Here is a 25,979-nt window from a genome sequence, read left to right as displayed (position 1 = left end):
TACTTGACAATACCAGAATTATTTTTCCTCTAGACAAAAATGCTACTTTTCTCTCAAAACAGTAGTTACTGTAGTAGCATAGTGTGCATTCTGTGATGAAGCTTGGTGTGTGTACATGGATCTGGTGATACACTGATCCACACATGTGTGCATAGACTTTCAATATATGGCCCTTCTCACTGCTCTTCTCTCACACTAGCCTAGGAGAAGAGCAGCTGGTATATCAATCCAACCTTCTGAAAAACCTGAGCAAAATATCCCTCAGTAAAATTAGTTGCAACAGGCATATTATCAAACAGGCAGTTGCCAAAATATCAATATCAATAACATTGAATCTGGGAAGCATACCACAGTCTGTGATGTCATTCAACTCCATGCTAATGTGTGCCAAACTTGTTAATCCAAAGAGAAAGAATAGAACTAAGAACAAACAAGCAAAAAAATGTGGCATAGGGAGTGGCAATAAATATTACTTATTGCGTATCAACATTTTATTACAGTAAACAGTGAAGACTCTTTCCTAACAAATCAGCAAAGCTTTTTAAACGTACTGCACAGTGTTCTGTCCCTGTCCCTGTTACAGGGAACAGTGCTAAGCACTATTTTGGCTTCCCTGGTGGCTCAGTGGTAAAGAGCCCCCCTGCTAATGCAGAAAACACAGGTTCAATCTCTGGGTCAGAAAGATCCCTGGAGAAGAAAATGGCAACCTACTCCAGTATTCTTGCCTGGGAAATCCCATGGACAGAGGAGCCTGACAGGCCAGAGTCCACGGGACCACAAAAACTCAGACACAACTTAGCAACTACACAGCAGTGACAACAATAAGCACTATTTTACAATATTTTTATAAACTTCATGAATGGAATAAGAAATGGCAACTCACTCCAGTATTCCTGCCTGGGAAATTCCATGGACAGAGGAGCCTGGCAGGATACAGTCCATTGGGTCACAAAGAGTTGGACACGACTGAGCACACATGCATAAACTTTATGGAAGTGAATCTTCCAATATATCAATACTTTAAAATGCCCATAATATTTCATATATAGAAATTCATTTAAAGGAAAAGCATCAGAGATGCCAGTCACATTTCATGTAGGGGAACATTTATTGCAGCATTATTCACAGAGATAAATGTAGACAATTCTCAATGGTGTAGAAATAAAACATTTATATTGAGTCATAGGATGTTATAGAACCTTTAAAATTCATGTATATAGCATCTGATGTGGATGGTCATCCTGAATCAGGAAATGGGAAAGCAGGAATCAGAGCTGAGGGTTTTATAGGGCAGTAAACAGTATAGGTTCTGAAAGACACAAAGTCTGAGACAGAAGCAAGAGGCCAGAGGCAAATCAGGTAATCTAACGTATCAAAATGGTAGAAATAAGCTTAAAAGCAAACAGTAATAACAGCAGCAAAACCTGGTTGCTGCATCAGTGAATGTTGTGTTTGGGCCACTATTCACAAAAAATATCAAGGTCCTACAATGTGCACCGGCCTTATGTGACCTGGTGAAAGCCTAATTTCTTCTCTTCTCTTTGATTCAGTCTTGTCATATTTAACAGCAGTTTCTCCTTCCTTGCTGACTTGGCCAACATTAACCATTTGATTTTAGTGGACAAAGAAACATGTTACTATTGTTTGGTCGCTAGGTAATGTCTAACTCTTTTATGACCTCATAGACTATAGTCTGCCAGGCTCCTCTATCCGTGGGATTTCCCAGGCAAGAATACTGGAGCAAGTTACCATTTCCTCCTCCAAGGGATTTTCCCAGCCCAGCGAGTGAACCCCTCATCCTCTGCATTGCGGGCAGATTCTTTACTGCTGAGCCACGAGGGACGCCCATGAAGAAATGTAGCTCTTCCTATTTTCTCTTTATCAACTTCTTCCAGCTATTCCTATTCTTCCTATTTATTTCATTCCTCTCTGCTTCCACCATGTCTTATGTGCTTCCATCAAAATTCTTTATTCATTCATCTTTTCAAAAACATCGTTTGCACAATATGTGTTATTGAAAAAGATCTGAGGATGTAACGTTGCCCAAATACACAGACTCTAGTGGAAGATATAATTACATGGGAAATTATAATGTCATATTACAATTACTCAAAAAGGGGAATTAATAGAGATCTTTGCTACTAAAGAGGTACAGTGAGATGGGATGGGTTCTGGGACCTGCAACCCTTTGCTTCAGTATTTGCAATTGGACAAATATCTCCGGTAGCAACAGAATGCAAAGAAACAGTAAGGGGTTAAAAATAACTGCATGTATGTACAGTTGTGGCAAATTATGAACAAGATGCAAAAAGACCAAAAACTTCAGCTGCCACTTCTGAAGTGTCAAGAGTAAAAGCAGGACACTGTGCATGATCCCTGCACACAGCTCCACCAAGAGGGTGGGCAGAGCACCCACGTCAGCCTTCGGGCCTGACCCCTGGACTTGCCTCTAGCCTCATCCCATTTAGGGGGCCAGCTCACCCCTCCTTAGTGACTGAGCAATGAAACATGTTACTTGGTTTCTGTCCCTTGTTCTGCAGCATAAGCCCCAATAAACCCTTCCCTGAATTTCTCATCTGGCCTCTTATCAGTTTCTATTGATTAAAGAGTGCAAGAATTCTGACTAGTAACAATAGTATTGGCATCCCCTGGAAGCTTGTCAGAAAGGCAGAATAGGGTGTGGAGAAAAGGGAACCGTTTTGCACTGTTGGTGGGAATGTAAATTGATAGAGTCACTAAGGAGAACAGTATGGAACTTACTTAAAAACCTAAAAATAGAACAACCATGTGACCCAGCAATCCCACTACTGGGCATATGTCCAGAGAAAACTATAATTCAAAAAGACACATGCACCCCTATGTTCACTGCAGCTCTATTTATGAAAATCAGGATATGGAAACAACCTAAATGTCCATCAAAAGAAGAATGGTTAAAGAAGATGTGGCACATATATATAATGGAATTATTACTCAGCCATTAAAGGAATGAAATTGGGTCCTTTGTAGAAATATGGATGGACCTAGAGACTGTAACACAGAGTGAAGTAAGTCAGAAAGAGAAAAACAAATATTCTATATTAACTCATATATGTGGAATCTGAAACAAATCGGTATAGGTGATCTTATTGACAAAACAGGAATAGAGAAACAGAGGTAGAGAACAAACATATGGACACCAAAGAGGAAAGGAAGGGATGGGATGAATTGAAAGATTAGGATTGATACTATATATAAAATAGGTAATTAATGAGAACCCACTGTACAGCACAGAGAACTCTACACAATGCTCTATCACAACCTAAATGAAGGAAATTTTTAAAAAGAGGGGATATATGTATATGCTTGATGGATTCATTTTGCTGTGCTGTGGAAACTAACACAGAGTTTTGCCAAGAGAACACACTGGTCATAGCAAACTCCCTCTTCCAACAACACAAGAGAAGACTCTACATATGGACATCACCAGATGGTTAATACCAAAATCAGATTGATTATGTTCTTTGCAGCCAAAGATGGAGAAGCTCTATACAGTCAGCAAAAACAAGACCAGGAGCTGATTGTGGCTCAGATCAGGAACTCCTTTTTGCCAAATTCAGACTTAAATTGAAGAAAGTAGGGAAAACCACTAGACCATTTGCTGCTGCTAAGTCACGTCAGTCGTGTCCAATCCTGTGTGACCCCATAGACGGCAGCCCACCAGGCTCCCATCCCTGGGATTCTCCAGACAAGAATACTGGAGTGGGCTGCCATTTCCTTCTCCAGTGCATGAAAGTGAAAAGTGAAAGTAAAGTTGCTCAGTCGTGTCCGACTCTTTGCGACCCCATGGACTGTAGCCTACCAGGCTCCTCCATCCATGGAATTTTCCAGGCAAGAGTACTGGAGTGGGGTGCCATTGCCTTCTCCGACTAGACCATTTAGGTATGACCTAAATCAAATCCCTTATGATTATACAGTGGAAGTGACAAACAGATTCAAGGGATTAGATCTGATAGACAGAGTGCCTGAAGGATGGAGGTTTGTGATATTGTACAGGAGGCAGTGATCAAGACCATCCCCAAGAAAAAGAAATGCAAAAAGGCAAAATGGTTGTCTGAGGAGTCCTTATAAATAGTTGAGAAAAGAAGAGAAGCAAAAAGCAAAGGAGAAAAGGAAAGATACACCCATTTCAATGCAGAGTTCCAAAGAATAGAAAGGAGAGATAAGAAAGCCTTCCTCAGTGATCAACGCAAAAAAATTAGAGGAAAACAATAGAATGGGAAAGACTAGAGATCTCTTCAAGAAAATTAGAGATACCAAGGGGACGTTTCATGCAAAGATGGGCACAATAAAGAACAGAAATGGTGAGGACCTAACAGAAGCAGAAGATATTACAAAGAAGTTTCGAGAATATACAGAAGAGCTATACCAAAAGATTTTCATGACCCAGATAACCACAATGGTGTGATCACTCACCTAGAGCCAGACAAAGCTGGAATCAAGATTTCCAGAAATATCAATAACCTCAGATATGCAGATGACACCACCCTTATGGCAGAAAGTGAAGAACTAAAGAGCTTCTTGATGAAAGTGAAAGAGGAGAGTGAAAAAGTTGGCGTAAAACTCAACATTCAGAAAATTAAGATCATGGCATCCAGTCCCATCATGTCATGGCAAATAGATAGAGAAGCAATGGAAACAGTGAGAGACTTTATTTTCTTGGGCTCCAAAATCACTGCAGATGGTGACTGCAGCCATGAAATTAAAAGACGCTTGCTCCTTGAAAGAAAAGCTATGTCCAACCCAGACAGCATATTATAAAGCAGAGACGTTACTTTGTCAACAAAGGTCCATCTAGTCAAGTTATGGTTTTTCTAGTAGTCGTGTATGGGTGTGAGAGTTGGACCATAAAGAAAGCTGAGCGAGAATGGATGCTTTTGAACTGTGATGTTGAAGAAGACCCTTGAGAATCCCTTGGACTGCAAGGAGATCCAACCTGTCCATCCTAAAGGAAATCAGTCCTGAACATTCATTTAAAGGACTGATGCTGATGCTGAAACTCCAATACTTAGGCCACCTGATGTGAAGACCTGACTTATTGGAAAAGACCCTGATGCTGGGAAAGATTGAAGGCAGGAAGAGAAGGGTACGGCAGAGGATGAGATGGTTGGATGGCATCACCGCCATGGTGGACATGAGTTTGAGTAAGCTCTGGGAGTTGGTGAGGGACAGGCAAGCCTGGCATGCTGCAGTCCATGGGGTTGCAAAGAGTCAGACACAACTGAGCGACTGAACTGAACTGAGAAAATAACACAACATTGTAAAGCTACTATACTCCAATAAAAAAAATTCTAAAAATAGAAGAAATGCAGAATATCAGATGTACTAAATAAAATATATACATTTTTGTAAGATGCCTAAGAAATTCATTGACATTCACATTTGAGAAGCACTGATGTAGATCACATAGGTATTGGAACAACCTAGCCCCATACAATCAAGGGGGGATAACAAAATATAATTGCTAAAATGAGATTTTAGGAAATGAGCATTTTCCCATGGAGAGTTAGGGAAGAAGGCAGGAGAGTAAAGGGTAGAAGGAGATAATAAAAGGTTAAAGAAATGCTGCAGACACAGGCCACTGCTGTGGTGTGTTTTATCCTATAGGCAGATTGAGCACAATATTAGGAAATTATGAAGCAGGAGAACTAAAATACAAATTTCAAACAAAACAAAATCAAAACAAACTTTTTAAAAAACTCACAATACTCCACTGTTGTTAATTTATCCTTAAGTTTGAAATCAGAACATCTAGGAGAAAAAAGCTATTTTAATACAAACAAATTTTATGTCAATACAAAATAAAATCTCTTTTCTCCTAGCATTTGAGGCAGAATTTTGGAATAAATAAACACCTTAATATTACCTTGGAGAATAGAATGAGACAAGGCTCAGAGGAGGAAAAAAAAGCATGTCATTTTCAGGAACTTGAAGATGTGTTCAGGAGGGCTGAAGCAGAAAGAGTAGAAAGACAGCATTTTGGGATAGAACTCTAGATGGGTAGGTGTGTGCAGAGAAAGCATTTGAACTGGTCAAATCCTGGGACAGCTCAATTAGACAAGACACTCTCTGAAGAAACACTGATCATTTTCCCCTCTGTCTGTGTACCCACTGCTTATTATTCCTGGGCTGATGAATAATTTAAAGCCCTTGGGCTTGTGCTGAGAAAGCCTGAGGTTCTGCTGTGTAGCCTCTCCTGAAGCCCTGCTCACGGACTAGCACCGTTCTAATTGGCATCCTTAGCATAGCCAGAAGGATTTTCATATTCATATCCCTATAACAACCTGGGCATCTCTGTTTGCTTTTATATCTCGGAAACTTATTGAACTGTGCATTTTTTTCCCACTGAGTTTCAAATATTTCTTGGCAAAGTTATCCAGGGCTTTAAAAAACGTCTCCCCCATCTGCTGAGGTGCTTTCTGGGGGAAGACAATGCTTCTATTAATGCAGAAGATATCCAAAAGTGGCAGCATATCTTATCAGGTTCTTGATGAACTCCTGGAAATAAACATGTCTTTTCAGACTTTCCTGGGTGTCTCGCTGTTCACTGAACCCAGGGCAGGCAAGGTGCAAGTGGGGAAGCTGGGAAAAGATGCAAGGAGCTGTAGGTTCATTCTTTGCTGGTTGGCACAGCAGCAAGGCAGCAGCAGCCACGCTGTGTACTCTCCCAGGCTGATCCAGTGGACACAGCCTATGCGACTCAACTACAGGAGCTTTTCAGGCTGTGCTGATATAGGTCGTTGCACATGAGAAGTGCTATAAATGATCTCAGTTGTTGCCTAATCATGTATTTACTAAAGGTGCAGGGAGAGTGAGAGGCCATAGCGCAAGAGAGACTGAGCGCTGCCATCTTGGCAAAGTGCTCTTTCCTTACACTGGGCATCTAGAATCTTGCGACAGAAGGGGAAAAAGAAATTAAATAGGGTAAGTAAGGTCTCTGCTCTGCAATAATTCTAGTGGTAGAATTCATCCTCTTCTTCCATATAGCAGACCTTTGCAAGGCAATGTTCTCTTCTATGCCAAGAAGCATGTTTAATTAATTATTGGACTTGAAACTCACCAACCTTCTCAGTTTACTACAAATTGTCCAACTGTATTAAGTGGACAAAGACTCAGAGCTGCTTATGCGTTTCCATAGTTTTGACAGAGACTGTCCGTTAAACATGGTTAATATCTCCATCACAGGGATAAATACACTAGTGTCAGTTTCAGGCCAGTCATCAGAATAGCCTGTTGCTTCTGGAAACTGGCAAGGGACACACCAGGGTCATAAAGTTTTGTCATCATCTTTAGCTGTTTCCTTTAAAAAAAAGAATAGGCTTTACTCTTTAGAGAAGTTTTAGGTTCACAGCAAATTGAGGGGAAGGTGCAAAGATTTCCCATCTATTTCTTGCCCCTACACATGTGTATGCTCTCTATCTGTTAACAACAGTGACCCCCCACCCCCAGCAGAGTGTTTCATTGATTGCAACTGATAAACCTACATTAACGAATACATCATTATCACCCAAAGTCCATAGTTTACATTAGGGTTTACTCTTGGTGTTGTGTAGTCTGTGGTTATGGACAAATTATAATGACATGTATCCAACATTATAATATCATACAGAGTATTATCACTGTCCTAAAAATCCTCAATGTTCCATGTATGAATTCCTCCCTCCCCCCAAATTCTATTTATCACTGATCTTTTTATTATCTCCAATAGTTTGCCTTTTCCGGAAAGTCATATATAGCCATTATGACTGACTTCTAATAGGTTTCCTTCATGTTTCTTCATGACTTAGCAGCTAAGTCCTTTTTAGCACTACAAAAATCCATTTTTGGGGATATATCAGTTTATCCAGTCCCCTACTGATGGGCATCTTGGTTGTTTACAAATTTTGGCAATTATGAATAAAACTTCTATAAATATCCATGTGTGATGTTTGGTTTACAGACATAGGATTTTGACTCTTTTGGGTATATAGTAAGGAGTATAGCTGCTTGGTTTTATGATATGAGTATGTTTAATTTTGTAAAAAACCACCAAACTGTCTTCTAAAGGGGCAATACCATTTTGCATTTCCATCAGCAATGAATGGGAGTTATTGTTGCTCCAAATCCTCAACAGAATTTTGATATCAGTTTTGGAAGTTTTGCATTTTAACAGGTATGCAGTGGTATTTTATTACTATCTTAATTTCATATCCCTGATGACTTATGATGTGGAGTATGTTTTCATATGCTCGTTAGTTGAGTTGCTGTCTTGTAAGTTGTACAGAGGTAAAATTGCTTTTCAATGAGAACTACAATCATAATCCATCTTCAGGATTATCTTTTGGGGAAAAAAAGAGAAGTTAGTCTGAGAAGAAACTGCTGTCCACAGTCAGTTGTTTGGGGCATAAAGGGTTAGCAGGACACAGCTGTACGGAGTTCTCTCCTAGGAATTGTTTTTCTGCTGAGTAAACAGCTCTCACCTGGCTGATCCTGGGCTCCTTATAAAGTCTTTCTCAAGTCTGAGAGTTCAATCATTCCAGAAGAGTCCATATGAGTTCTCCTGAAAAAAACAGAGCTTCTTTGGAGATGGTTTAAGGGGGTAGGGCTGATGAGGAAGTATTTCCTCAGCCTTAGGACAGAGACCTTTCTGCTTGTAAGTATGTGAGATGGAGATAATTCTCTCTTTAAAAGACTCTCTGCTAATGCCTGGGCTGACTTTCAAAGGATAAAACCTCCCTTCCTGGACCCAGAAAAGTCTTTACTTGAGGTCAGTGTTTCAGTGCAGTAAAGTCTTTTCTGAATACATCAGGGACTGTATAAATCTTCATATAGTTTATAAAGCCAACTGTTCACAGGAAACTGGTGAACTCAGCAGTACATATTAAAGAGGTTTGTATTATGTGTGTGTATGTGTATATATATATATATGTTTGTTGTTGTGTAGTCACTAAGTCTAACTCTTTTTGTGACCCCCATAGACTGTAGCACACCAGGCTCCTCTGTTCATGGGATTTTCCAAGAAAAAAAAAACTGGAGTGTGTTGCCATTTCCTTTTCCAGGGGATCTTCCCAACCCAGGGACTGAACCCACATCTCCTCATAGGCAGGTTCTTTACCACTGAGCCACCAGGGAAGCCCCCCATTAATATCAATATATTATATCAATTGAAAACAATTGCTGTATTGTTCGAAATAGTTATGAAAATATCTACTGCAGTCATGAGCATGTATTCATTCATTCCACATTTTAAAAATGTTTTAAAAATAAGTAAAGAGAACAGAGTGAATTCATAGAGAACAGAGTTCAATTCTTAGATTTGCCACATGGATAAAAGTGAGAAAGTAACATGACTTTGCTGAACATTTGTTTTGTAATCTTAGCCTCAGTGTTCTCATCTGCGAGAAAGCTAGTAATACGCGATGCATGTGACAGTAATAGATGTGAAGCTTTGTAATGGGGCAATCTATTTACAGGTTCTTGGTGGTCTGCTTACAGGATGTTTAAGTCAAAGTTCTTAAAGAATTCCCCATGGGGAAAAAAAAGAGACATTTAAATGTATCTTTCCAAGTTATTTGCTAGTTGCTTGTTAGTTTTGGTACAAGAACAGGCAAGAGCAGTTTAAGAATCAGAATTTTAAAAAGGGAAAGGTGTTCCTACTTATGCATTTTAGTTAACAGTTCTCTGAATTAGACCTGTTTCCCTTTGATTTTATCAGTTGAAAAAAGATACCATAAGAAGCTTACAGAAGAGTGGAAAGAATGATTTAGAAAAAGAGATAAAATGTAAACTGTTTGGCCTGTAGGAGGCATTGAAATATTATCACTATTGTTAAGGAGAAGACTAGCTTGGACATTTGGCTAATCCACTGAAGTCTCATAATTTACTTACTATAGTAAAAAGAGCATTAACCCAAGAGCTTGCCTCTGCTATGGAAGCAAACATGGGTCCACTTGCCTTTGTGCAGTAAAGCTCATCTACTGATTGTGGTGAAGAAAAGTGCAGCATTTAGCGCAGAGCAACGAGCAAGGAGTTCGAGACAGCTCATGCCCAAAACACTCAAACTCATGGATCACCTGGCTTTCAGAAAAGCATTTTTAAAGGCAAGGTGAGGGAGAGGTGTTCCAGGGCCTGCAAACAGCTTGTGCACAATTCTCTGATTGGATGATGATAAGGGATCAGGGTATTGTCACAGGTTGTTAGCGTTATCAGTCCTCAGGTTTCAGTAAGTCTGGGGCAACTTGCTCCTGGTCATCAAGTAGTTAATTTGTTCCACTTGGTGGGGGTTTAGCATCTACAAAAAAAAGAAAGAAAAGAAAACCCTCAGGTGTAATGTGCATTAGATGATATGACCCTAATGGCAGAAAGCAAAGAGGAACTAAAAACTTCTTGATGAAGGTGGAAGAGTAGAGTGAAAAAGCTGGCTTAAAATTCAATATTCAAAAGCTGAAATCATGGCATCCGATCCTATCACTTCATGGCAAATAATGGGGAAAAAATGGAAACAGTGACAGACTTTATTTTCTTGGGCTCCAAAATCACTGCGGACAGAGACTATAGTCATGAAATTAAACAAACAAACAAACAAAAAACGCTTGCTCCTTGGAAGAAAAGCTATGACAAAACTAGACAGCATGTTAAAAATCAGAGACATCACTTTGCCAACAAAGGTCCATATAGTCAAAGCTATGGTTTTTCCAGTAGTCACGTATGGATGTGAAAGTTGAACCATAAAGTAGGCTGAGTGCAGAAGAATTGGTGCTTTCGAATTATAGTGCTGGAAAAGACTTGAGAGTCCACTGGACAGCAAGGAGATAAAACCAGTCAATCCTGAAGGAAATCAACTCTGAATATTCACTGGAAGGACTGAAGCTGAAACTCCAGTCTTTTGGCCACATGATGGGAAGAGCCAACTTATTGGAAAAGACCCTGATGCTTGGAAAGATTCAGGGCAGGAGGAGAAGGAGTGACAGAGGATGAAATGGTCGAAGGCATCATTGACTCAACGGATATGAGTTTGAGCAAATTCCAGGAGATTGCAAAGGACCGGGAAGTCTTTGCGTCCTCGGGGTCACAAAGAGTTGGATACGACTGAGCGACTATAAACAACAACAAAATGACTTCAGAAAAATTTGCTTTTATCATCAGATCTAAATTTGAGCAAAGTTCAAGTATTAAAGATAAATACAAGCTTAATAAGAAAATTGTTAGTTTATCTCCTTTATTACTATATACCAGTATGTTTACATGAACTCTACTTCTCATTCGAAGGGCTCTATATCAGGAATCACAAAATGCCTGACATTGTGTCTAGGGTCTATCAGTATTATCAGATGCAATTTAATTCAATTATTCAATAGATACTCTTACACACTAGTTTTCCTGGCTTTGAGATCAATGGTCTGAGAAAACTGATGTAGTCCTTGCATTTTCCTGGGGTTCATTTACACCATACTAGCCCTGTCTCTGCTGTCTCAATAGAAGGTGCTACTGTCTTTTCCTTAAATACTGCTATTCCCCAAGGCCTTTTTTTTCAGGCCTCCTCCTGCTTATATTTTATTTTTCTAAGATATTTTTCACTATTCCTGTGACTTCAACTCAGGTGTCAGTTTAACTCTCAATCCGTATTGTCAGGGCAGGAATACTTTGTTTAGAATGCATATTCTAATTCCTGCAAGGCAAAGTGAGGCCTTTCTTGCAGCTGAGATCCAAGGGCTAACTCAAAATCCATGAATTTTAATTTTTTATGCATTTCCTCTTAATTCAAATTTTCCAGTCATTTTTTTTTTCAGTAAGTCCTCCAAAGGCTGCCTATATTGAACATTTTTCTCTCCTCTCAAATGCTCTCTTCATCACAAGTTCTATAACCAGTTATTCCCACTGAAGTTGAAGCCACTCCTTACTCATTTAGGGCTGGGAAAAACTCATTAAATTAATTAACACTGAAATATTTGTTTTTCCCAAATCATGTATCAACCATGTTGGAGTGCTAGGTCTGATTCTAATTTGGTTTGTCAGCTATTTATTCATTCATATTTGTTGAAGGAACACATTCATGAATGAGAGAGGATATACACATACTTTAAAAACCAAGCATTCTTTCCACAGATAAAAATAGGGTATCATAAAACTTAGGACACACTCAGAGGAACTTATTTGATCCTAAAGATTTATTGATCTGAGTTGAATATATGCTCATATCCTCAAACAGAGAAGATGGTTCAGAGTCATCATCCACCATCTGGATGTACATCTGTCTTAATGAGGCTTTCTGAAGGTCCACAGACCTACCTTTAAACCCATCAATTCATTTTTAATATCTCTTTTGTAATAATGGAATATTAAGAGTCACACTTAGATAATTTTGCTCCAATTATTATCTGCTTGCAATGACTTCATTTGTTCTTGTTAAGGTTAACTTAAGCCATATTTCTTCAGGGAGAATTTTCCTTACATTATCAGATTCACAGTTACTACTTCAATAAATGCTTTACCAACTATATACACTGTAGTCTATTTGTACAGATTGAATGACTTTTCTTAGTATTTCATTTTTATCATTACCTCTTGCATATTTTATTCTGTAAAATATATAATAGTATCTTAACTATACTGTTTTCATTGGATATGCAAAAACTTTTAATGGACCTCTTAAGGTTTTTGTCTTGGAAAGTGAGAAGAGAAGTAGGAAGAATTGCCTTTTGTGTTGTCTTAGATTTGTGTAAAAATACTCTATCTGTCCATAACCATAGAATCATAGATGTGGGAAATATCTTACCATTATCTAATCTAATCTCCTCTTATATCCGTGTACATAGATATATACTGAAGCCTAGAGGTAACAAGTGAGGCTCTGATAAAACTCAACTGCTCTGGATTTAGTCCTCTGTCTCTTCCCCTAAGTCAACCAAGATCAACTCTAAACCTAATAAAAGTAAATAATAATGCACTTACACTTAAGAACAAGACACAGTTCATTAGTGATCCTAAATTGTATGATATGTGGAAAGCATGAAATCCTCTTTCATCCCTGTTTTTGCAGGATTTGCTCCTTTTTCCCAGTGAAATTTGTCTCCTTCACTCATCATGCCATCCTTTAATCAGAGCATTTTCTACTCTACAGTCTTCTTTCTTACTGGCATCCCTGGTTTTGAAACCTACCATGCCTGGACCTTCATCCCATTCTGTTGTCTCTATGTCATTGCCATCTCGGGGAATGGCATGATCTTGTTCGTCATCATCACTGAGTCAAGCCTTCATGAACCCATGTACTATTTCCTCTCCATGTTGTCCTTCACGGACCTAGGACTGTGCCTTTCCACATTGGTCACCATGGTGGGTGTTTTCTGCTTCAATGCCCGAGAAATCAGCTTTGATGCCTGCATTGGCCAAATGTTCTTTATCCATGGTTTCACATTAATGGAGTCCTCGGTACTCCTTGCAATGGCCTTTGACCGCTATATTGCCATCTGTAACCCACTGAGATATGTCACAATCTTAACCAATTCAAGGATCATCAAAGTGGGCTTTGCAATTGTTATTAGGGGGACAACAGCTCTGGTTCCTTTACTCCTTCTCCTTAAGCGTCTGTCCTTCTGTGGAAGTCATATTCTGCACCATTCATATTGTTTCCATCCTGATGTGATGAAGCTTTCATGCACAGACACCAAGATCAACAGTGCATTTGGTCTGGCCATTGTCATCTCTACTGCTGCCTTGGACTCTGTCTTGATCCTCCTCTCCTATGTCCTGATCATCCACTCCGTGCTCAGCATTGCCTCCCCAGAGGAGCGGAAAAAGGCCTTTGGAACGTGTGTATCCCACACAAGTGCCGTTGCCATCTTCTACATCCCCATGATCAGCCTGTCACTTGTACATAGATTTGGGAAGCACGCCCCTCCCCTTGTGCATACTCTCATTGCCAACATTTATCTGCTCATCCCTCCTGTAATGAATCCCATAATCTACAGTGTGAAGACAAAGCAAATTCAGAAGGCCATGGTCAAAATGGTTCTTTCTAAAATAATTTAGAGCCATTTCCACTGTATTCTTTCATTAGGTTGTCTTCTCTGACTGATGTTTGATCATTCCCTCATGTAAGTTACCATGATTCATTAAAATATGTTCATACATGCTTTATTCTTCTGATGATCCACTAGCTTACTATATGCAGAGTTCTAAACTGAATTCTTTGAGAACAGGATGCATGTCTTGTGTTTATGTAAGCCTCTCACAAGTACTGCACCTGGCATGGAATAGGATCATGCTTAAAATATGTCTGTAAAAGGACAAATTAAACCATGAATGAGTGAAGTGAAGTCACTCAGTTGTGTCCGACTCTTTGTGAACTTATGGACTGTAACCTGCCAGGCTCCTCCATCCATTGGATTTTCCAGGCAAGAGTACTAGAGTGGGTTGCCATTTCCTTCTCCAGGGCATCTTCCTGACGCAGGGATTGAACCCAGGGCTCCCCCACTGCAGGCAGACCCTTTACCATCCGAGGCACCAGGGAAGCCCCAATTTAAACCATAAATTGGAGTCAAAACAGTCTCAGCACCTCTAGTGTATATAGCTATCAAGGCAAGTCTGATATAATTTTGATCAGCAGCAAAGTTTAATTTTCAGCAATTCTCAGTTACTGGAGATGCTTACTATTCCCCCAAATAGAGGATCATGAATAAGTACAATAAACAGGAGGAAATGTGAATTAAAATGGTATTTTTCTATTTCTTAAAAGAGTTCTTCAGACCCTTTGGTAAATTTTTTAACACTTTAAGTATTTAATGTCCAGTGATTCATCTTCTAAATATATGTCTAATGGGGGAAAGTGGGCAAGAATGTTATGATATGCTGTGACATTCAGCACATTGTTATATGTTGTAATTTATATGATAATTTAGAAACTGAACATCTACTTCAAAATATCTGAAAAATAAAACATGAACTATCATGAAAAAGGTAGATAATGATATAAACATATATATTAACAGAAAAGATTAAAATATAGTGTACTATCACTGTTGTGTGTATATTTCATTTGAATATACACAAGTATACACGTACAGACACAAAGTACATTTGTTAGAAAGGTATGGAAAGATATGTTCCAAATGTCAAAGTTAGTTATTTTTTCATAATTGAATATTGGTTTAGTTATACTTTTTCTTTACTTTCCTATACTTTAAAAATGTTCAATAATGAGGTTTTTGTTGTTGCTATTTTTTAACTACAGATAGCAAAATGATCAACTTCCATTTAACAGCTTTCTAAAAACACAGTTTGTTTGTTCTTCACTTTCCACAGGCTCTTTGTTACCAAGGGTCTTCATAGTCTGTCTTCATACTGCCCACTGGATACATTTAGATTATGACATCCACTTTCCATTTCCATGGGATTCCCTGGTGGCTCAGAGGGTAAAGCATCTGCCTGCAATGTGGGAGACCCAGCTTCGATCCCTGGGTCAGGAAGATCCCCTGGAGAAGCAAATGGCAACCCACTCCAGTACTCTTACCTAGAAAATTCCATGGATGGAGGAGACTGGTGGGCTATAGTCCACGGGGTTGCAAAGAGTTGGACATGACTGAGCAACTTCACTTGTTTCCATTTCCATTGCATCCTTCACTGCTCTCAGTGTAGTCCAGTAAAGCACATCAAAAACACTTGAAATTCTTTTATTAAGTGCAGATTCCTTAACTTCCCTCCTCTCCCATAGAAGTACTTAGATGCTCCTCAGATGGAATACAAGAATTTGCATTTTAACAAGCTACCTATAGGATATCATGCATATTGTAGTAACACTTTTATAAGAGGTTTTCATTTCTGAATAACAGCATGATTAACCCTTAGCTATAGTTTTTAATCATTTTTCTGTCTCTGATTGAAATATCCACCTGCTCTCTGATTTTTTAAGTTTTAAAATATATTTTCATTTTATTATATTTTCCTGGCATTGCTGTTTTGTCCCCTTCTTTCAGGTGGCATTAAAAAAATCTTTTTGTTACAGCTAGTTAGGCCTCTCTTGCCTGATTGATTTGAAACTGTTCATTTTTTTCTTCCAGTTTTACAGAGAAGTAATTGACACACAGCACTGTGTAAGGCTAATATTTACATCTTAATAATTTAGTTTACATATACCACAAAATGATTACCACAGTAAGTCTGGTGAACAATAACACCTCATATAGATACAACAATAAAGATATTTAAAAAAAAAACTGTTTCCCTTGTGATGAGAATTCAGAATTATTCTCTTAACAACTTTGTAGATAACACTCAGAAGTGTTAATTATATATATATATATATATATATCATGTTGTACATTATATCCCTAGTACTTTTTTATCATCTAACTGGAAACTTATATTTTTGATCGCCTTCATCCAATCCCCATGTCTGGTGACCCCAAAATGCTTTTTTTTTTTTCCTATGAGAGTTTGTTTTTGAAGTAGAATTGACCTATAACACTATGTTAGTTCCTGCTACACAGCATAGTGATTTGATATTTCCATAAAATCACCATGATAAGTCTAGTACTCTCTGTCACAATAAGAAGATATTATATAATTATTGGCTATACTCCCCACTGATACTGAAGCTCCACTACTTTGGCCACCTGATGTGAAGAACCAACTCTTTGGAAAAGACCCTGATTCTGGGAAAGATTGAAGGCAGGAAGAGAAGGGGACAACAGAGGACAAGATGGTTGGATGGCATCACTGGCTCAATGGACATGAGTTTGAGCAAGCTCTGGGCGATGGTTGAAGGACAGAGAAGCCTGGTGTGCTGCAATTCATGCAGTCAGACACGACTGAACAATTGAAAAACAACATATTCCCCACAGTGTATATTTCACACCTGTGACTCATCTATCTTATATCTGAAATCTCCCTCACCAATTTCTTCTTTTTTTTTTTTCCTCATACACCTTCCAGGCTTGTGACTTCTTATTTATTTATTTTTTCATTTATTTTTATTAGTTGGAGGCTAATTGTAGTGTTGTAGTGGTTTTTGCCATACATTGACATGAATCAGTCATGGATTTACATGACCCTCACCAATTTCTTAATCATCTCCCTCTTCTATTTCTCTCCTCCCCGACCCTCAAACCCCCTCCCTCTGGCAATGACCTATTTGTTCTCTGTATTTGTGAATCAGTTTTGTTTCATTATGTTTGTTTATTTAAAATATTTTTAGATTTCATATGTAAATGAAATTATATTGTATTTTTCTTTATCTGACTTATTTCACTTAGCATAATATATTCTGTGTCCATTCAACTGTCTGACTATACACCTCTAAACTAAAATAATATTTTAACCAGTTGTTTCTTCTGCATGATATCACTGTACCAGATAATAAGAGGATTCATAGTTGGTGGTCTCTTCCTATAGGAAGAACATGTAGAAAAGGGAAAATCATTTACCTAGGAAACTCTTAGGCCTATATCCTGTTCCTAAATATATACTATTTAACAGAAGAGACCAAACACGTATTCCAATATAAGCAATAAAAGCAGAAATATCATGATTCAAATTGCATGGATGCTCAGTGGAAGTATTGAAAATGGAGAATTTAAAGGTAGAGGACCATATTTTTCACTGTATTTTAAAATAAATGTGTTAAAGAAAGTTCCCATGAAATTAACATACACTGTAGTAAGAAAGATGACTCAAGGTGTGTGCATTTTATATGATTTTGTATAGTATAGCCATGTGTGTTGTGTTAGTAGTTCAGTTGTGTCTGACTCTGCAACCCCATGAACTGTAGCCCGCCATGTTCCTCAGTCCATGGAATTCTCCAGGCAAGAATACTGAAGTGGGTAGCCAGTCCCTTCTCCAGGGGATCTTCCTGACCCAGGGATCGAACCCACATCTCTTGCATTATAAGCAGATTCTTTACCATCTGAGCCACCAGGGAAGCCCATAGTCATATGTAAAGTAACACAATCTATTTTAAAGTACACAAATTTGTTTTCTTTTTAAAGTGACACAATTCACAGAAAATTTCCTTAGGATAGTCTTTCTTTTTTCTTACAGGAAATACTTTTCTGTTAGCTATGTTTTTCTGTGAATTCAGTGTCATCAACTAGAGAGAGGTCTACACATTTTTATAGATTTTGTATTTATTTATAGACCTTATGAAAAAATGCTTTTTCGAGATTATCTGAGCAATGCTAAAAATAATTGCCTGGTTAATCTGATGCAAAATTTGGAAGAGTAAGTGATCAAGTAGTCTGCTGAGACCTCATAGGCTAATTGAGGGTTTGTTTGAAAATGTTTCCTAAATTGACATTTCTGTATAACTGAGAGATTGTGGCCTAGAGGAAAAATGTTATATTTTTATCATTCAGGTTGATACTGCACCAAGCAGGGAACTGCAGTATATTATTGAGTCTCAAATAAGATGCCTGAAATCTTCAGTTACTTCATAGGGATGTGTAGAAATGTGTTTTTCTAGGAAAGGAGAAAGATTTGATTGCATACCAAGCAATTTCTATCATGTTATTCAGATACAAATGCTTTAGAAGGCCTGCAAGGTCTTATGCAACAGGGATCCTGCCTCCCTGTTTAGGTTCACTTGCCACTTGCTGTCCCACCTGCATCCAGGGCTCCGGGCATGCTGAATATGCTATTAGTCACTTTTCTTTTTCCTGTACTCTGTTCTTCCTTGTCTCCTGACAAACTTGGTGCTGACCCTCCTGCAGGATAAATATATGTCTTTTGATGCCTTCACAATAAATATGCCCAGTTGTCATCATGTTTATGGCTATTTCTTCACTGGACTTTCAGCATTGAGAGGAAAATGACTCGGTTCTATTCCCTGCAATAACAGCGCAAAACCCTGGCATGTGATGCATACTTAACGTGCTTTATAAAGAATTAATGACATTTTAAAGAAAAATAAAAGGAAAGTTGTGTTAGAAATGTACAAAATTCACAGGAGATACTGGAGGCTGATATATTTATCAGCTGGGTGTGGGGTAGTGCGGGGTCAGGGGTGAGACTATACATAGAGCAAGTGGTTTGTTTTGGATTTTTTACTCACAGATTTACTTTTAACAAACATTTACTGGAATACAAATTCAAGGACCGATCATAGCAGTCCCTGCACAGAAATGACTAAAATAAGTTTGATGAAGTAGAGAGGGAAGGCAGTCCTGAGGGAGAATGAACACTTGGGAAGCTTCATACTCTGGGGCCATAAAAATGTCCACTAGGATTTTTCTGATTAAGAGATTTCATACACTTTACATCTTAGCTCCTTATATATGCCACCAGTCCCTGAGTTGTAAACCTCCCCTCCTCCTGAGGCCCCTTTCTGGCAAACAGGGCTGGAAAGAATTTACCTCCATACTGTGTAAGTAGAATTGGTACGTTCAGAGAAAAGGATGAGATTTTACCCACATTGACTTCTTTAAGAACGAGGAATATTTTATTAACTGCAAAAAGTACTCTTGGGGTCCAATGAAATTTGTGTTTCTGAGGACATAATATTCTAACTGGGGGGGTTCCACTAGTCTTTGGACCATATGTCTTGTTGCTTAGAATGATTTGTAAGCATGTTCTTGCAGTTGTTAGTTTTCCGGTCGGTCAGTTGTACCACATTTCAAAACCACGTGCAAGGCCAGCTGGCACTATTAATACCATCCACCATTCATCCTCATACTCATTAACCATTATTAAATGTCTCCCAAGGACTAGTTATTAAATGTTTACAATGTTATTTTATTTAATCCTTACAAATTAATGCTTTGATAAGCTACCCATTTCTCAGGAGAAGAAACTAATGTTCAGTGTTCAACCTCATCTAGTTGTTGGTAGGGCCAGCATTTGAATCTAGACTTGCCTGACTCAATAACCATATTAGTATCTTTCTGTAATTAAAGGAGAGTGAGAAGTCAAGGTATTCCAGTCCAGAACTTGCATCTTACTCTGACAGTGAGACTGGAATATTATCTTCTTGTAAGGAGAAAATTATTATCAACAAATGGAAGGAAGTATATGAAAGTTTACCCTACAGTATTAGGACAAAGTCTTCCATTGAAAAATCGAATATGCACATGTGTGCACATGCACACACACACTCACACATTTTGTGGGAATGAAGGAGAGTTCAGTGAGATTTCTTTGTCAGTTTACAACTCTTGGATTTAATTTATATCAAGAAGCATGGGTTTTCTTCCTGCACTGGACATCATAGAACAAAGTAATGGGAACATAATGAAGAATAAACAAAAATCTACCTTCCAGTAGATAATTCTGTTGAAGAGACATATTTTCAAATAATTCATAATGGAGTAACTACAATTCTAGGTGCTGCAATACAATAGGATGTGACTCTAGAGGAAATTTTTTCTTCTGACTTGGCTTGGAGAAAGTGATGTCATCAAATATTTTCTAATGTAACTATTTAATGTTAAATGTAAACAAATGAAATGAATTTACAAATGGTTCACTGCAGCAAGTAATGGGTCTAAAGTATGTCGGCTAGTTCAAAAGAGAAGAGGCGGTCTATCAGTTAAATAAAAAATATGAAAAACTTGTGGGTAGTTTGGTGAAGTGGAAAAAGCCTAGGTTAACTATATTAAAAGGTTCCTGGGGCAGCAAAGAGGCTTCGTGGAAAAGTAGACTGGGGTGATCCTTGACTGCTATAAAAAAGAGATAAAGAGTTTTGACCTCATTTTGAAGGCAATGAAGAGCTCTGTTTGAGGAGTGACATGGAGGTGTATTTTTAATAGATCATTTTGGCATCAATATGGAGAATGTCTTAAAACTCAAGGCAAGGAAATTACTTATGAGAATATTGCTAAATTCTGGAAAAATTGATGAGAGTGTTATGTAAAGTGATGGTGATGGAGCTGGAAAATAAGGACAGTCAATCAAAGAATACTGAGGAAGGTGTACCTATGGAAGTTTGGAGATTAGATGGCCAGGGCAACTTGGTAGGCAGAATTCTTAAAGGACCTTCAATATTCCTGCCTCTTGCACACTCAGTTCAGTCAGTTCAGTCGCTCAGTCATGTCCAACTCTTTGCGACCCCATGAATCTCAGCACGCCAGGCCTCCCTGTCCATCACAAACTCCCAGAGTTTACTCAAGCTCATGCCCATCAAGTTGGTGATGCCATCCAGCCATCTCATCCTCTGTCGTCCCCTTCTCCTCCTGCCCCCAATCCCTCCCAGCATCAGGTTCTTTTCCAGTGAGTCAACTCTTCTCATGAGGTGGCCAAAGTATTGGAGTTTCAGCTTCAGCATCAGTCCTTCCAATGAACACCCAGGACTGATCTCCTTTAGGATGGACTGGTTGGATCTCCTTGCAGTCCAAGGGACTCTCAAGAGTCTTCTCCAACACCATAGTTCAAAAGCATCAATTTTTCGGTGCTCAGCTTTCCTCACAGTCCAACTCTCACATCCATACATGACCACGGGAAAAACCATAGCCTTAACCAGATGGACCTTTGTTGGCAAAGTAACGCTAGTAAAGTAATGCTCAAAATTCTCCAAGCCAGGCTTCAGCAATACGTGAACCGTGAACTTCCAGATGTTCAAGTTGGTTTTAGAAAAGGCAGAGGAACCAGAGATCAAATTGCCAACATCTGCTGGATCATCAAAAAAGCAAGAGTGTTCCAGAAAAACATCTATTTCTGCTTTATTGACTATGCTAAAGCCTTCGACTGTGTGGATCACAATAAACTGGAAAATTCTGAAAGAGATGGGAATACCAGACCACCTGACCTGCCTCTTGAGAAACCCGTATGCAGGTCAGGAAGCAACAGTTAGAACTGGACGTGGACCAACAGACTGGTTCCAAATAGGAAAAGGAGTACGTCAAAGCTTTATATTGTCACCCTGCTTACACATTGCTACTGCTGCTAAGTCACTTCAGTCGTGTCTGACTCTGTGTGACCCCATCCCTGGGATTCTCCAGGCAAGAACACTGGAGTGGGTTGCCATTTCCTTCTCCAATGCATAAAAGTGAAAAGTGAAAGTGAAGTCTCTCAGTCATGTCTAACTCTTTGTGACCACATGGACTGCAGCCTACCAGGCTCCTCCGTCCATGGGATTTTCCAGGCAAGAGTACTGAAGTGGGGTGCCATTGCCTTCTCCTGCTTACACATTAGGTCAGTACAAATCACTCCCTTTGAGTTTGAGTGGAGCTATGAATGTGATGGGACACCACTTAGGGAGCTTACAGATATTAATAAAGTCTACGATTACTTGACTTTGAGTTTATCAAAAGCAAGATTTTGCTGAGTAAGCAAAGCTTAATCATGTATGCCTTTATAAGAGAAAGCATCAAAGAGATCCTTCTGCTGGATTAGAAGAGGCAAGATGTCATGTTGTGAGAAGTCCACCTGGCTGAGACTGAGAGTAGTCTCTGGGAGTTAAGAGCAATCCCAGTCTCCAGTAATCATTTCAGTCACTCAGTTGCGTCCAACTCTTTGCAACCCCATGGACTTCAGCACACCAGGCTTCCCTGTCCATCATCAACTCATGGAGCTTGCTCAAACTCATGTCCATCGAGTCGGTGATGCCACCCAATCATCTCATCCTTTGTCATCCCCTCTCTTCCTGCCTTCAATCTTTCCCAGTATCAGGGTCTTTTCTAAGGAGTGAGTTCTTTGCATCAAGTGGCCAAAGTATTGGAGTTTCAGCATCAGTCCTTCCAATGAATATTCAGGACTGATTTCTAGCCAGCAGGAAAATGGAGATCTGAACACTACATCACAAGCAACTCACTTCTGTCTATAACTTGAACGAGTCTGGAAGAGGACACTGAGCTCCAGATGAGAATATAGGGCTGACTGAAAACTCAGAAAGGAACCAGACTTCAACTATAGGTATGAACCATTAAAGAGGTGGAAACCTTTAAAGAGAGGTGAGGGCAGGCAAATATTCAATAAGTGGTTCCTGAAGAGAAGGAGAAATTGTAACAGTGAGACAAAGTTATTAAGAAAAGGTTTCTTAGGTTGATGTGGTAATGCTACAAATGAAAGAGAATGAGACTTTTCAAAAAGAAAGGGGGAAAATTGTTGGAATTATCTCACACTACAAAGATAATTCTATATATTCACTTTTTCCTTAGTGTTTAGGAAAAAAATTTACATTCCTTACCCTTTTAGTGGTGAAAAGATAATTTGATACTGGGTCCCTGTTACCTTTAAATACTATCTATTAATATTTTTATATTTCACAGCTTAGTGGCATTTTGAAAATATCTGAAGCTACAAACTTTTGACGTGCTTAGATTTTTTTCATGGTGGTCTTAACTTATTCATTCCTGCACAAGTAATCTTCCTGTTCTCAAGGAATCCTTTTTTTTTTTTTTATCCTAACACTTCTGCTATACAACTTTCTAATATATGAGACAGATAATACTTCCATCTCTTCTGTCAGAAATCAGATAATAAGCTACGTGGATAAGTGGGGAGGGATATGCAACTTTTACTGAAGCATAGTTGATTGATAATGTTGTGTTAGTTTCAGACAATACAGCAAAGTGATCCTGTTATACATATATGTATATATTCTCATTCAGATTCTTTTCCATTATAGGTTATTACAAGATACTGAATATAGTTCTTTATGCTATATAGTAGGTGCTTGTTGTTTATCTGTTTTAAATATAGTATTGTACATTTGTTAATCCCAAACTCCTAATTTATCCCTAGCTCACTTTTCCCTTTGGTAACTATAATTATTTTCTATTTCTGTGAGTCTCCTTCTGTTTTGTAAACAGGTTCATCTGTATCATTTTGGTGAACTTTTGCATTGTAGTTGAGTGCCCTCATGAACTTTTCACATATATTAATTTAATCCTCAAAATCATCCTTTGGGTTATGTATATCATGATTACTTTAGAGAGGGAGAAATTCAGGCAGTTTAGTAACTCATCATGTAGTTAGTTAACTCAGCCAATAAATATATTCATCCATGTTTGAATACATCAAAGTTTAGAATGAGAAATCCTAAAAAATTGATTGATATGCCAAAAAATTAACATGAAAATACCCATAATTTGGAGAGCCTCTATACTCAGATTGTTCTGTTTATAACTGTATCGATGGCTTATACTTGCTATATGTTGTGAAAGTTAAAAAGGTACAGTTCAAGTTGTGATATTACAAATAGGCTGTATATTTATATATGATATTATCACAACCACTAGTAGGGACTCAACAAATGTTAGCTGCTTATTAAGATTGGAGATATTCACCCTGGTTGAAAAGAAGTATCCAGAGAATGAAGAGAGGATTTCTTTTGGGGGCCACCAAAAGCTAACTTACTTTATTTACTATATTCAGAATCACTGCATGTACTGTTCACTGCTGATCTAAATTCCACTTAATTCTATAAACAGATTTTAACTAATATTTAATGATTGTATATCACATGAAGTCAGGAAGTGATGGGTATAATCTCATTTAACAGACATATGATTTAAATAAGATGGGTTGTTATGAGATGTGTTTGTGCACAAACTCTATGTGAAGTGAACTGAAGTCACTCAGTCGTGTCCGACTCTTTGTGACCCCTTGGACTTGTAGCCCACCAGGCTCCTCCATCCATGGGATTTTCCAGGCAAGAATATTGGAGTGGGTTGCCAGTTCCTTCTCCAACTCATGTCCATCGAGTCAGTGATGCCATCCAACCATCTCATCCTCTGTTGTCCCCTTCTCCTCCTGCCTTCAATCTTTCCCAGCATCAGGGTCTTTTCTAATGAGTCAGTTCTGGCATCAGGTATCCAGAGTATTGGAGTTTTAGCTAGAGCATTAGTCCTTCCAATGAATATTCAGGACTGATTTCCTTTACGATTGACTGGTTTGATCTCCTTGCAGTCCAAGGGACTCTCAAGAATCTTCTCCAACAACACAGTTCAAAAGCATCAGTTCTTTGGTACTCAGCTTTCTTATAGTCCAACTCTCACATCCATACCTGACTACTGGAAAAACCATAACTTTGACTAGATGGACCTTTGTTGGTAAAGTAATGTCTCTGCTTTTTAATATGTGGTCTAGGTTGGTCATAGCTTTTCTTCCAAGGAGCAAGCGTCTTTTAATTTCATGGCTGCAGTCACCATCTGCAGTGATTTTGGGGCCCCCCAAAATAAAGTCTCTCACTGTTTCCATTTTTCTCTGTCTATTTGCCATGAAGTGATGGGGCAAGATGCATGATCTTAGTTTTCTGGATATTGAATTTTAAGCCAATTTTTTCCACTCTCCTCTTTCACTTTCACCAAGAGGCTCTTTAGTTCTTCTTTGCTTTCTGCCATAAGGGTGGTGTCATCTGTGTATCTGAGGTTATTGATATTTCTCCCAGCAATCTTGATTCCAGCTTGTGCTTCATCCAACCCAGCATTTCACATGATGTACTCTGCATATAAGTTAAATAAGCAGGGTGACTCTGCATTCAAATAGGTATATCTTTCCTTTTCTCCTTTGCCTTTAGCTACTCTTCTTTATGAAGGTATGACCAAAATCAAATCCCTATGATTATAAAGTTGAAGTGACAAATAGATTCAAGGGATTGGTTTTGATAGACAGAGTGCCTGAAGAACTATGAACAAATGTTCCTAACATTGTATAAGAGGCAGTGATCAAAACCATCCTCAAGAAAAAGAAATGCAAAAAAGCAAAATAGTTGTCTGAGGAGGGCTTAGAAATAATACAGAAGAGAATAGCACAGGAGAAAGGGGAAGATAAACCCAAGTGAAAGCAGAGTTCCAGAGAACAGCAAAGGAGAGATAAGAAAGTCTTCTTAAGGGAATACTGAAAAGAAATAGAGGAAAATAATAGAATGGGAATTACTAGAGATCTCTTCAAGAAAATTGGAGACACTAAGGGAACATCTCATCAAAGATGAGCATAATTAATGACTAAAATGGCAAGGACCTAACAGAAGCAGGGGAGATTAAGCAGAACTGGCAAAAATAAACAGAAGAACTAAACAAGAAAGTCCTAAAAAAAAA

General features: G+C 38.5%; 1 protein-coding gene across 1 annotated transcript; it reads left to right on the top strand.

Moving 5' to 3' along the window:
• Window positions 1–13,098: 13,098 nt before the first annotated feature.
• LOC122703317 (olfactory receptor 51F2-like) lies at window positions 13,099–14,043 on the top strand. Its single transcript, XM_043917546.1, has one exon. It carries the CDS (start codon window positions 13,099–13,101, stop codon window positions 14,041–14,043), a length of 945 nt encoding a protein of 314 aa, XP_043773481.1.
• The last annotated feature ends 11,936 nt before the right edge of the window (window positions 14,044–25,979 follow it).

Source organism: Cervus elaphus, chromosome 1, assembly GCF_910594005.1.
Source record: "Cervus elaphus chromosome 1, mCerEla1.1, whole genome shotgun sequence".
NCBI classification, from domain to species: Eukaryota; Metazoa; Chordata; class Mammalia; order Artiodactyla; family Cervidae; genus Cervus; species Cervus elaphus.
This window is presented reverse-complemented; position numbering and strand designations above follow the sequence as displayed.

Coding starts and splice junctions, on each gene's coding strand:
- LOC122703317 (XM_043917546.1), top strand. CDS start 13,099: ATGCCATCCTTTAATCAGAGCATTTTCTACTCTACAGTCTTCTTTCTT.